This window comes from Leptinotarsa decemlineata, unplaced genomic scaffold (assembly GCF_025532065.1).
Source record: "Leptinotarsa decemlineata unplaced genomic scaffold, Ldec_3_MD MMD2_tig00003736_RagTag_RagTag, whole genome shotgun sequence".
Classification (NCBI taxonomy): Eukaryota; Metazoa; Arthropoda; class Insecta; order Coleoptera; family Chrysomelidae; genus Leptinotarsa; species Leptinotarsa decemlineata.
The window spans coordinates 800592-815490 of NW_027412593.1; the positions used below are offsets into that span (position 1 = coordinate 800592).

The window sequence follows — 14899 nt, forward strand, 5'->3', positions numbered from 1 at the left end:
CCTAAAAAATCGCTATCAAGTGGTAGAAGTCAGCAATGAGAGGTCAGAGTTAAAAACTAACATACATGGTGTCCCACAGGGTTCGGTCATTGGACCGTTACTGTTTATAATTTACATTAATGATTTGCGCCAATTTCTGATACCGGAAAAGTGTACTTTGTTTGCTGATGATACTACCGTGATTACTTCTCACTATGACTATCAGCAACTACCGATGTTATCACTGGCGTTACAAGTGATTTGTTTGTTGATGGGTCCAAACATGGTCTGCTATTTCTGATTTGCTGGTTTCTCCTCGCTGTGTGTGTTTCTTGTGCTCGGCAATGTGAAATTTCAATGGTCTTTTAGTCTCATCGATTTAGGATTTTTCGCACTCACAGAGTATCCGGTAAATTCAATTCTTGGAATCGCAGTCCGCGTTTGGTGGCCTGGTTATCGTCAGGCTGCTACGGATAGTGTTATACTTGGACCCAATCCTTCTTACCCTTTCCGACAATCATCTGATGTAGGGAAGTGCTAACACTGGTTGTGGTAGCTTCTCTTCCTTGTGAGGCTTCTGTTGTCTTTTCCACTCATAATCAAGCGAAAAATGGCCAACTCTCGCCAAACGTTAATCTTCCGCTAAACCGGTGAAGCGAAAAAAAAAAGCGTAGATAAGTGAAAGTACTCGAATGACCCATAAATAGTCATCTATCGGAGAAATTAGTTCAGTCATCACCCAAAGACGATTGTGGATACTAACAATCGAAACGTCGCGTCGTGAAGTAACTTGGCTTGAAATCTCCTAATTTTCATTTTTTATTTTTGTTCACTTGTTCTATTTTCATTTGTATTTTATTTCAGTGTTTTTTCATTTCAGGGTTTTTTGCTTAATATAATTGTTTTTTTCAGCTATTCTTTTTCAATTCTTTTTTTTTATTAGTTCCTTCAGAGATTTCCACATAATAATCAAACGATGAAAGTCCGAACTAATGTATTTTCTCGTCGTTTGGTGTTTTGTTTATTCCATTTATTTTTTTTATTGAGCAATGACTTCATGAAACATCATTTTTAATGTAGCTTCGATCATAATTCGTCATCTCCTTATTAAGTAACCGCAAAAATTGCCGATTTCGTAATGTTCAGCCACACTCCATAATATTTCATCAAAAAGTAGACAGCAAAAGATCTTTCCAGACTTCCTGTATAATGACAATCATGCTTCTTTTTCCAGAAAGCTCCAGTCTCGAGCAGCGATGGCACAGGATTCGAACGAGAGTTTATTAGAAATTCCGATACAAGAGCTGCAGCGGAGGCATTCCGAGGCCAGGTTAGGATCCGGGGGCGGACTAAGCGCAGGTGGCGGCGTAGGGAGCGGGCTGGCGCCCCCTCGGAGTCCGGAGCTGCGGCGGCACTCGGACGTGTCTCCGGCATCTCTCAAGGAGCTCGAAAAAGTAGGTGCCATTAAAATGAATTATATGCAGGGTCATGTCCGCTGCTTGGCGTCGCTTTTATTGGGGGATTAGGGCAGTGCCGACGAATTATATCTGTGAAACGAAATTTGATCGATGGCGGAACCACGTCCTTTCGATGTGGTTGATGGGATATACACCTTGTCCCGAATTAGAAACTCACACATCATGAAACGACTCACCATTACAGCAGTTTTTTCAAGTCAGATGTATGGAACGCCGTTTTACTTTTTATTGTCACAAATATTAATTCCTCAATGTATTCACCTAACAATGTATTTGTTTGAATTTAATTAATTCCCACATTTATTCGACACATTAAAAACGATTGTTCGAAAAATTGGTTCTATTTTAAATGACACTTGATTCAAAATGTTACATGAATAAAATTGTTATTTGAATAAAAAAGACTAATGAAATAACTCAAAGCTTTTATCGATTCCGAAGAAAAATATTGTTTCAGGGTATTGGAAAATGGAACGCCAATTTACTATATATTATGCTGAAAAATAATCTATATACATATAGTTCAACAATGAGCAAACATTTTTATTCAACAGTCAATGGAATGTATTATTCGAGTAAATTCAACAAACGTTTCAATTCCGCATATAATTTTGACCTTTGAATGAAATGTAAGTTATTTATATGAATATTGAATTATAATGAAACTCTAAATTCACTTTCTCAAAGTAAGTTTGGGAATAAAATTTCAATGAATATATTTGAATGACTGTCAAAGTTTTCCCATGAAACATTGTTGGTAATAAAAATAGACCTTCGTTTGTCTGCAAATATATCAAATTAACTTTCCATAATAAATATTGTTCTATAAACAATAAAGATTTCTATATTTCAATTTTATTGAAAGTGTTGAATATTTCCAACATTCACTTCAATGCATTCAATTTGAAATTTGGTTACAACTTTTGTGCAAAATATTCTCAAGCAAGTATAATTTTATTTCATCAATCTTTTCAAAAAGCTAATTTCTGACAAAGAATAACATTTTTTGATGATTTACAAAGTTTGTTGTATTTGAAAGATACATTTAAAACGATTGGTGATAATTTTAATTCGGCGCTGGTATCGAGCGGATTAATCAAGAACTCCAAGTGTTACATATGGCAACATGCTAGTTCATTTACAGTACGACAAAACGCCGTTCAACCGTGGCGCGGAATAAAAATAATCAACAATCAATTTGATTCATGTATCACTGAAAGTCAACAAACAAAATATGTCAGCTCATTTCAAAGGAATATTAATAATAAGTATTTTGTAAAAATGAATTGTTTTGACTGTTGCATTTAGGTGATACATGAATTAATTTGATTGTTGATAATTTTTATTCGTCGCTGCGGTCGAACGGATAATTACCCTTCTATGACCAACGCATACATATATGCAGTTGAGTAGTTCCACAAAAATATGCCCGACGTCAGCGCCGAATAAAAATTATCATCAATCAATTTAATTCATGTATCACTGAAATTCAACAAACAAAATATTTCAATTCTTTTCAAAGGAATATTAATAAAAAGTAAAACGGCGTAGCACGCCATTTTACTTTTTATTAGAATTTTGTGAAAATGAATTGTTTTGACTGTTGCATTTAGGTGATACATGAATTAAATTGATTGTTGATAATTTTTATTCGTCGCTGCGGTCGAACGGATTATTACCGTATTATGACCAACGCCAAACATATATGCAGTTATGTAGTTCAACAAAAATGCGCCGAATAAAAATTATCAACAATCATATGATGCACTGTTTGGAACCTTTGTTGTAGTGATGAATATTACTGGAGTTTTTTCCCAACAACAAATCGTTATTTTTAACACCTCAACACGTGTTTCGATCACCAAATGATCATCTTCAAAGAGGAAGATTGAAACTAGAAACTAACGCGAAGCTAACCCTATGTATGCTATATAGATATCCAATACAGGTAAACCATCCAGGTGTACCACCCATACAGGTATACCAACCTGAATTAATTTTACAATTTTTCCTCATCTATTATTTAACAATATATGTTTAACTGTTATATCTGTATATAAAACAATTTTCAGCTATATAAAAATTAATTTCACAATATTGCCTATCTAAATTCATTTTTGCAATGTTTAGCTAGTTATTTAGATAGGCAATATTGTGAAATTAATTTTGTTATAGCTGAAAATTGTTTTATATACAGCTATAACAGTTAAACATATATTGGTGTTGAAAATAACGATTTGGTGTTGGGAAAAAACTCCAATAATATGTATCAACAATCAATTTAATTCATGTATCACTGAGATTCAAAAAACAAAATAATCCAGCTCATTTCAAAGGAATATTTATAGTGAAACGGCGTGGCACGCCATTTTACTTTCTATTGGTATTTTGTAAAAATGAATTGTTTTGATTTTTGTCTTTAGGTGATACATGAATTAAATTGATTGTTGATAATTTTTATTCGGCGCTGCGGTCGGACGGAATATTGTGTTACTATCACTAGACAATCGTGTTGCCTGATTTAAAAATTCAGCTTCTGCAATAATCCGCTCGACGCTAGCGCCAAATTAAAATTATCAACAACGTTTCAATTCATGTAACTATAATTATCAACAAACAATTTTATTCCTATTTCACAGAGATTGTAGTAAATTATACGATGGTTACAAAAAAAGTATATATGACAAACATTCACTTCCAAAAATTTCAAACAATGAATCTATATTATAACTGTTCGCAACTTTTCATCAAACAAATTAACTCATGTAACATTTTAAATCAAGTGTCATTTTATCATTCGCAAATGTTGCGAACAATCGTTTTTAATGTGTCGAACAAATGCATGAAAGAATTGAATTCAAACAAATAAATTGTCAGTTGAATAAATTGAGGAATGAATATTTGTGACAATAAAAAGTGAAACGGCGTTCCATACAGATGTGACATAAATGGTGAACAATTGGACGTAACCAATCTCCTATTGATGGGTCTATTTTCATTGACAAGAATTTTGTTTGAAAATTATTGTTAGAAGAGAATATCAAATTCTACGCGCCTAACACATCATTTATTTTTCTATTGATACTGAAGAAATTCACAATAACATGAATAATTACATGAAATTGCTCACCTTTTGGATAAATTATCATGAAATTACCTTCTTTAATGTTGATATCCAAGAACAGAAACATAACACTTTAGAGCATACATTGATGAAAGTCTCTCTTGGAATACTCATACTGAGATGATAAAAAAATCAGACCAATTGCAGGAATATTATCTTAGATGAGAAATTAAATTTCTTCAAATGTGAATATTTCTGGGAAAGAAAATTCATAACTCTATATAAAGATGCATAGAAGTAACTCCCAACAACACAATCTGGAAGAAAATCCCTCTCGAAACAGCTATGAGGTTGTTACAGAAGTTTTGCCCGTTTTAAGATCATGTGTTTTTATTGCCCCATATCATAATAAATATTTATTGTACTGTGTCATGATATATACTGATCGATAACGAAATTTGCATCTATACATTTTTCACATATAGTCCGTGGGCATACTTGAATACTGACTATGAATCAAATCATTTAAAGTAACAACTCGTTCAGGCCAATCTCAACTCCCTACACTATATAGGTTGATGGACTGACACCTTTCAGAAAACAAATTATCCACTGGCCACGGAGGATGTTGGATTATATCCAACATGTGTCAGTGCAGGATTCTTCACTGAAGTTATTCCTGCATGTGCTGTTGGCGATACACCTGCCTCAATAGATTTTTGATTATTAGAACACATTTGCAGGCCGGTTTTGGCCTGTTTGGCCACTCGTCAGTGCAGCCAGGGGAGTAGTTGTTTTCTGATAGGTGTCAGGTGAACGAATTTTTCCTTTATATGATTTGATTCATAGCCAGTCTTCAAGTATGCCCACTGACTATATGTGGAAAGTTTTCTTTCCGTATACGAGGAATTGGGCAAATTTCGGATATGCGATTGGTTACCTCGTTCACAGGCAGATGGGGCGATGATAAACCTCTTGTTTGTTGTTCTCTTCAGCCTAGTTCGAGGAATGATACTCTGAAGGAATTCGATTTCAGTTATTGCCGATCATTGGCTTTATGTTGATGATAGACACTACTTTGCACTGGCGAGTGGTCAAACAGCCCGCCAACAGCATATGCAGGAATAACTTCAGTGAAGAATCCTGCACTGACACCTGTTAGAAATAATCCAACGCCCCTCGTGGTATCAGCCAGGGAAGTATTTGTTTTCTGATATGTGTCAGTTGATTAACTACAGTGTAGGGAGTTGAGACTAGCGTGAACGATTTGTTCCTTTATATGATTTGATCTATACATTTATCCAAATTTTGATTTTTTCCCTCTTTTCAACTCACCACTATATGATGTCGACTGATTTTCGACCAATTTTTCTTTACGTATTGAAAACATCAAAAATCCCGAAAAGTGGGTTCCTCACGATTTAAACGATCGACAGAAATTATCACGTTTTGAGGTCTCTTTTCTTTGCTTTTGGGCAACCAAAACGATCCTTTTAGGATCGGATCGTTGCGTATGATGAAATCTGGATCCTCTACGACAACAGGTTACGTTCAGAACGGTGGTTGGACGCCGATGAGCTACCCACGCACTTCCCAAAAGCGAAAATACACCAAAAAGCGACCGTGGTTACTAAATGGTGGTCAGGGAATTGTGTAATTCACTAAAACTTTCTGCAACCAGGTCAATCCGTCACAAGAGGATCCTATTGTGAGAAAATCGACAGAATGTACCGAAAATTGCCGTCAGCAGCAGCTGACACTGGTCAACAGAAGAGGTCCGATCCTGCTTCACGACAACAGCCGTCCGCCACGTTCCACAAATCACTGCTCGAAAATTTAACGAATCAAGCGTCGAAGTTCTACCTCATCCACCATACGTCCCAGACCTCTCGCCAACCGACTATCATCTTTTTAAGCACTTCGATAACTTCCTCACGGTAGAACTTTCGGCAGGATCAGGCAAAAATGGCCTTCGTCGACTTCATCGAGTTTTGAGCACTGACGGAATTTATTGTTTCGTGTTACGTTGGCAAAGCTGCCCTTATTTTGATTAAATTCAATAATTATCCACTAAGATATCACAGTTTGAAGTAGACTCAGAAAACGGACAAAACTTCTGAAACAATCTAATATTATATTCAGTACATGTGGTCCAAAAAAACTATGATTTCAAAAATTCTGTTGAAGTTGAATTCTCAATTGAATTCTCAGGTTCCTATCTAGACTCCAATTTTGAACTGGGAAATGAAGCTAACTATATGCCACTAAGTAACTCAAACGAGTTTGAACGAAACTGGTTTACTCAGCTTCTACTATGCTATGGTCTACTCTCAAATGAGCATGAATATGCATGTGTGGGGTACGGCTAAAGATTCCTCTCGAGTATTTTTAGCCCAGAAACGAATAATGGGACCTTTCTATAATAGTATGGGCTACAAAGATAGCTGTCGGCCTATCTTCATTCTGACGAATAATCTTACAGCACATTCCATTTTTAATTTCAAATGCATAATGTTTGCAAGACAACCTCAATCTATTATATATTATTACTAGTTGTTGCACGCGGCTTCGCCCGTGTAAAATTTGGTAGTTGTAGTACTAATTAGTACTATGTTGCTATGTTGTTGTTTGATCGCAACAAACAGAATCAGAATCATCGAACTTAGGCGTGCGCAGCGTTATAGAACAGTGCTTTCAAAAAATTGTTCTACAGCACAATCTATCGGTGAGTTACAGAAAAATTGATAGCCTTTAAACCTTCTCTATGACAAATTAAATAAGCATAAACCCATAAATAATTCAATGAATAAAACAATCTCTCTGTACAACTGTCATTAAAATTGATATTTTTAATGATTGTCAAGAGTATTAAAATGGGATGTTCACAAAGTAGCGTGTTGAAAATATTTTTAACACTAGTGATAACATATTTTTCGACCAAATAGCAATAAACAAAACATAATTAATCAATTTTCAAGGAAGTTTCATTATGAACTATAGATATAGATACAATTATGTATTATATGCAATAATCACATTATTATTATTTATGAACATTAATATGGAAAGTACAATGGGAAATGTTCCTCAATTTGGGTTATTACAGCAAATGCAAGTTTGAACAAAATAAAGTTGAGTTCAATTCATGAGTTTTTCAAATTCACTTCGAAAAGTATTCAAATTGATGTTTCAAATGTTGGGTTTTAATTTTTAAAGGGATTTTTTTTTAATTCACATATTGACAACAGCGCCTAGAATGCTAGATCGTAGTTCAGCTTCGTGGTATGCTAGAAGAAGAAGAATCATGTCAATAGTGTCAAATTGAGGCAAAATATAAATTATAGTTCAATACCACCTTCATAAGCCACAACAACAGTTGTTTTGTTATTTATTTATATAGAGGAAGATAGGTTAGGTGCACAAAATGTCATATGTCACAGAATGTTTCGGAACTCGGAGCATTAGTGAAAAGAACAGCACGCCTCTAAAATATGTCATCTTTGTTTGTCTCATACAGGTTACAGATTCATTGTCCTTTATTAGCTATAACCGATGTTGCCAAATGGTGAAATAGAAACGAATCCCTTTAAATGTTGAATGCATTATTTCATTTCTCTTTTTCAAGTGTTTAAATAATTTTTCAAAGAAAAAGGTTGAAATGATAAGTTTAAAATGCGTTGTTTTAGAGCTCTTTTATGAAAACTACTCGAGTTTCGTCAGCACGAACATTCCCCATTAGATAAACTTCTAATAGTAATACCTTGCTTGCGATGTTGAAGAGCCCTGTAATATATTTGAACTATCTGAGTTGAAAATTTCATGGGCATTAACATTTAATTCTTGACGTGAAGAGGACGATGCTGTAACGCAGGAGCTAGCTGTTGGTAGTACTATTTCAGCTATAGCCTTTTTATGAAAAAAAATTGATTGATGTTACCCTTAGCTACTGTTGTATACTTCCATCCTCCGTGCTTCTTGATATCTGTTCTATTTGCTCCTGATTCATAACAAAGAAGCAGAAGACCTTTCGAAAGAGTGACCTGTATATTTCTTTGGTTCCGGGAGGTTTGAAAAAAGTTGATGATTAATAACAGAAGGGCGTATTGCAACGTATTCATTAAAATAGTCAATGTTTTTTCCAACAATGCCAAAAGAACGATCAATTTTTGTTTTTGTATTTGGATTTTGAACAATCAATGATTTATCCATTTATTTTATGTTTTCAATCAATAAATGACTTAGCTCTTCACACCGGCAGGAACAATATATTCCGAAAATAGTAACAACTATTATTATCAAATATTTTTCATCTGGCGCTTCACTCATTAACCTCTGGACTTCTTCAAATGTAAGAGTTTTTGATTTTTTGAGCCTATAACTTTCATTTTTCCGCTTCAAGAAAGCTATTACCTTGAAATATTTGCTTGTATTAACACTATTTTTAACTAGCGCACTCGATTTTATCATTAAAAACTTGGTCCACAAAGTTGACGACTTACATATTTTTGAATTCTCTTCTAGATAGGCTAAGAAGACGATTTCGCTGAAATTTTCTTCGATGTTTTTGAACTTACATCGGCTAAGAAAATTAGAATATGTGATGTCGTACTGCTGGTAACAATTCAATTGAAGCTCTTTCTGCAGCCTCTTCAATATCGTCAGGAACACACAATTCTTCACTATTGTTCTTCATTATGCAAGACATTAAACACCAGCAAGAACTTTAAATGTGACTCTAAATAAACCGCGTGAGCTGCAAACAATACTGTTTGTTGGTAACCAGGTGATTCAGCATCACCTGACACGGCCACTTCACAGCAAATGCGATAACATGAATATAATTAACTGACAGGGGATGTCAAAATGTTTTTTTTATAGAAATATTGAAATATTGACCAAAAATATTGTATGATATATATGTTAAAAGTAAGTTTATTTTCTTTTTCGTTAAATTGCTCAACTTGCTACGCTCGTATAGCAAACTTTTTCACTCATTTTCACTCTTATTTGTGAAATTATAAAACAACGATAAAAATAAAAACAACAATAAAAATTAATTGGCGCTCCGGGGCGACTTCATTGATTCCAGTGGCGCATTTGCTTTTTCAGCTGCAGGAAAACCCAGAAAAACCTGCAGCACCACATCGTCTGAAGATCTTGATCTGCCAATGTCCCCTCTCTCATAAAACAAAATGTAGGGCTCTTATTTTTGAATTCAATGTTATTTCTTCCTGATAGCAAATAAAAGATTCAGCTCTTATTTTTTAGGAATTATGAATTGAATATAGAAAAATTTGTTACTGCATATTTGCACTATTAGGAATCTTCTATTTTGTCAGAGAAAATCTGCTGATAGTTCAAAGCAAGTCTGAAAAATGTTCATTCTCACAATGTAAATAAAAATGGTTCATTACAGCTTGTACATCCAACAAACATGAAAGAAAAAACAGAGCTTTTGTATTGGAGAATATAAAGCACCAAGAACATCAATGTGATTTGTGTGGACGTTAAAGCGGCAAAATTTCCCCTTGGACGGCAAAGTAATTCCAATAAATACCCTTGTTTCATGTGCTTCCAGGACATCAGAGAAAAAATGGCCCAACAGAGAAAACATGGAAGCAGATAAAAGGAAAGTCTTTGAAAATCCCCCAGTAGGACGAGAGAAAATGATTTTTCTTTCGACCCATGTTTAGCTGGTCCTCGTGACACACTTTGTAAGCGCTCTTGATAAAAACGGGTCCTGTTTTACATAAATAGGACAGGAATATTTAGCGAACTGAAAATTAGATAACTCAGTTTCTATGGTATTCGATTTAATGAATGGGACTGGACCAACACAGAGCTGAAATAGAAACGTACAGAAATAAAATAAAACTTGTGGTATCATAATATCACAGTATCACATGTACGTGCATATTTGTGGTTCTAGCTTGAGCAATTGACACCGTGTGCCATCAAAAACTACTCGAATCTATAGAACGAGTTGGTTTGCGAGATAAAGTTGAAAAAAAGAAATGAATGTGTAAAAATAAACGATAATTATAGTTCTTGTGATGCACTGTTTGGAACATTTGGTGTTGTAATGAATAATACTGAAGATTTTTCCCAAGATGAAGCCGTTATTTTAACACCTCTACACGTAAAAAATATTAATGGAGTTTTTTCCCTACATCAAACCGTTATTTTGAAAGACACCTCTTCTAGGTATCTGCGTCTTAAATGTCTTAAATTAATTTCACTATATTGCCTTATTGCCACTAGTCTTGAAATAATTTAACAATATGCCCTTATGTAATAGTCAGGTAAATCTAATAATTAAAATATTATTTCAACAAGCTATATAGAATATTATTAGGTATTGGTCCACCATTGTTATTCATAATATTATTATTTTTACTTATTTCTACACTCTCATCATAGGCATCTAGATGCCTGTTGTTGTTAACTAACTGTTAACTTAATGAACTGAAGTCTATGGAATGGTTTTGTTGCAAGATATGATGAGCGACTGCTGACTTTTCAGGTCTTTCAAATTATAATTGTGCTAAGTGTTCCTTTTATCTTATTTGAATAGATCTTTTTGTCTATCCATAATATTTTGCATCGCAGTCCTTACATTCATTTTCGTAAATTCCAGACTATTCCGAATTCTCGACTTCGTCTTTTGGATTTCCTAAAAGGCTTTGTAATGTATGACTTGTTCAAAAAACCACCTCCATACCTAGTTCCTTGAAAACCTTTCCAAAGTTCTTCGTGTATTGGTGGTATGGAATTGAGATATATTTATCTTTGTTGTCGTCGTTTTTAAAAGTTGAGATATCGTTCAATTTTAGCCTAAACTTTCTCTTCCTCATTATATCATCTATAATACCCCTCGAGAAACCGTTACTGGCTAATATTTCCTGTATTATACGATTTTGTTTGTGAACCTCTCATGTGTGAATGGAAAAGTCAAAAACGATGCAATAGAGAATTCAGCCCTGCACATTTGAGCTGTCCACAGTGATGTGAATTGCCAGGAATATACCTGTACGTGTTTGTTACCTTTCATATTCTAGCCATCCATACCTCGTTACCAAAATGTCAAGAAATGGTAGTTGTCCTTTATTTTCTAACTCATACATGAATTTCATTGATGGAAATCTGTTATGTAAAAAGGAAACAAAGCCCTCCATATTCGATTTTTTGTAATCGAATATCGTGAAAACATCATTCACATACCATAGCCGTATCCTAGAAAAATACTTTGACTTTTCTTTGGTTTCCATTTCGAATCTACTCATAAACAGGTTTGCCAGGTAGGGGGACAAGGGATTACCCACAACCATTCACTCTTGTTGACAATTATAGTTACTTTGAACAGTATAATTTGGAGTTCCACAAGATACCATTTTGAGGCCTATATTGTTCAATATATATTCAGATCATTTATATAATATAGATATCATCAGTTTTGTGGACGATACGGCAGTCTTTCATTCTGAAAGTTCATGGAGTCCTTCAGTCAACAACGTCGGAGAAGATTTTGCAAAATTGACATTTTTGAACATTTTCAGTCAACTGATGGGACTCCCACATACAAAAACTAACCCATAAGTTGCGAAACAATGAAAAGAAAAAAGACAAAAATCTAAACGGAGTGTACAGCATACAATGCTCGGACTGCAACAAAATCTATATCGGCCAAACTGATCCAAAAGTACGACGAGCCCAAAAAAGCATACATAAACCCAACAACGTATGAATAAAACCTCGCAACACACGTCAAACAAAAGAAACATAACTTTCCCCTACCAAAAAACATCAAACTCATAAACTTAGTCAATAAAGGAAACCGTATGAACATCTGGGAAAACCTAAACATCCATAAATTCAAAACTCATAATTTACGCACTCCGTGTTATAAATCACACGTTAAAAGGTAAGACCTCGTTAGTCCTTAGCTCCCTCAAGTTTCTCAATTTCTGAGAGTTGTCGTTCGTATGGGGGCGACAGCTGATTAACGAAAAAACAGATTTTGAACAGATTTTTTTAAACTTATCGAGGAACAAATACAAATCGAAACACAACAAGACCTAACACAAAACAATAATCATTAAAAACTTTTGGTCCATCATCAGTATGGTGCAGCCTAGTGTAAGGATGGGCAACACTTGGTTACCAAAAGATAGAAATACAAATGCACGGAGCCACCAGCAGGAGCCAACCGCACATTTGTGGTTTCAGTTGATAGAGCCAACCGCACATTTGTGGTTTCAGTTGATAGATCTCGTGTTCACAAGAAAACTATCAAAATCACCACGGAGGCAGCTATAGCTACCTGCGTGACATCCGGGTCCAGGAAATTATACGAATATGAACGTTATTGAGTGTCTTGATATAGAAACAGAAGTTAATATCGGACATAGCACTCAAGAAAGTGGCAAACCATAGACACGTGTTTCTGGCTTTTCGCCCATCATCAGTATGGTGCAGCCAAGTGTAAGGATGGGCAACACTTGGTTACCAAAAGATAGAAATACAAATGCACGGAGCCACCAGCAGGAGCCAACCGCACATTTGTGGTTTCAGTTGATAGATCTTGTGTTTACAAGAAAACTATCAAAATCACCACGGAGGCAGCTAGAGCTACCTGCGTGACATCCGGGTCCGGGAAATTATACGAATTTGAAAGTTATTGAGTGTCTTGATATACAAACAGAAGTTAATATCGGACATAGCACTCAAGAAAGTGGCAAACCATAGACACGATGGGCTTTTGGCCCAGCATCAGTATGGTGCAGCCAAGTGTAAGGATGGGCAACACTTGGTTACCAAAAGATAGAAATACAAATGCACGGAGCCACCAGCAGGAGCCAACCGCACATTTGTGGTTTCAGTTGATAGAGCTTCAAATCCTTTTTGTAACTTACATTTTTGGATTTTTCCCTCCTCCTCTTGGTAAGGGAAGAGTTTTCTCCAATGTCATTCCTCCTTATGCTTTTTCCAAATATTCCATTGTCCTAATCACAAAATAAACTCCACTATTCGACAATAATATGACCCCACTAGCACAATTTCGAATAGATACTGATATAGTATAATTCCATAGCTGAAAGGTTGCGGTAACAAAACCCTGGACCCAGATTGGATTTTGTTTGATTGAAAAGTTTACATTTTCTCATGACATATCCCAGAATTCTACTACTGTTATTGATTACATAATCTATATGTTCAATGAAAATAATTTTGGAGTCAAAAATAACTCCTATTTCTTTAATTGAATCAACTCGTGAAAGCAAGTTATTATTGATGTGATATAAAAATGAAAATATATTGACAAATTATAAGTTTTATAATGTGTGGTTACACACAATTGTACAATACAATTGTTGGAAGATCAATGTAAATTTTCCATTTCTAGATGTTTCCCTCCTCTTCTTGGTAATGGGGAAGTTTTCTCCAATAGCATTCCTCCTTATGCTTTTTCCAAACAGTCCATCATCCCCATTGGCACAATTACGAATTGATACTGATATATTATAATTCCCCAGCTGAAAGGTTGCGGTAACAAAACCCGGACCCAGATTGGAGCCGAAGCAGAGGCGGCCGCAGCCAGGCTTCCAGTCGGCAAAACAGTCCGCCTCGAGAAACGACCGCAGCTCCGATCGCCCCGCGATCCAGAAGAGCTTCGAGAGTGGCTCGCCAACATAGTTACGACGAAGAAGTGAAATCCGGAGCCGCACCTGCCAACAACGTGGACAACGGCCTCGCATTACCTCCGCCTATGCCCAGGAGGGCCTCCGCCTATGACGTTTTCTCGGTGCCTGGTTTGAGCACAGTGACTGCTCCTGCTGGTGTCGGCCGAAGAGCTTCGTTCAGAATCGCAGCTCAAGAACCAAGCAGTCCTCCGAGTCCGGAAACTGGTTCCCCCGCAGTCTTGGTGGCACCTGAAGAAGATCGTAGAACGCGAAGAAGAGGATCCCACTTGTAAGTTCTATATATTCAGCATTTCGGCATATTCGTTTCTGGTATCTTGCTTGAAAGTTATTTTTCCTCATAGCGAATTCAGAGTGTGGTGAGCAGAGCAAAGCCCAAGGACATCCTTTTGCTGGGTCCTTGACGAGCCGAACCATTTTTTCACTCTCTTTGTACACACATAAAAAGTCTAGGAAACAAGATATTACATGAAATTGGGAAGAACCAGGTGAAAACTGAAAGACATTCAATCCACGAAGTAGTTTTAACTTTTAAAGAAGCAAACGTAACAAAAAAAAATTCAAGAATATAACTTGCCTCTTTCAGTGATACAAAAAATAAAATCATGGAGAAAGCCGTAAACCACTATATCCTTGGATATTTGGAAGGCTTCAACGTCTAGAGCGATCATCAATATGAC

The 14899-nt window shown here is 35.6% G+C and overlaps 1 protein-coding gene across 1 annotated transcript in view; it reads left to right on the top strand.

Moving 5' to 3' along the window:
* Fife (regulating synaptic membrane exocytosis protein fife) overlaps positions 1 to 14899 on the top strand; it is an 88194-nt gene that overhangs the window by 28903 nt on the left and 44392 nt on the right. Inside the window, exons 3-4 of the mRNA XM_074178198.1 lie at positions 1214 to 1433; positions 14075 to 14490. Coding sequence (XP_074034299.1) covers positions 1214 to 1433; positions 14075 to 14490 — 636 coding nt within the window. The remainder of the gene's footprint in view (positions 1 to 1213; positions 1434 to 14074; positions 14491 to 14899) is intronic.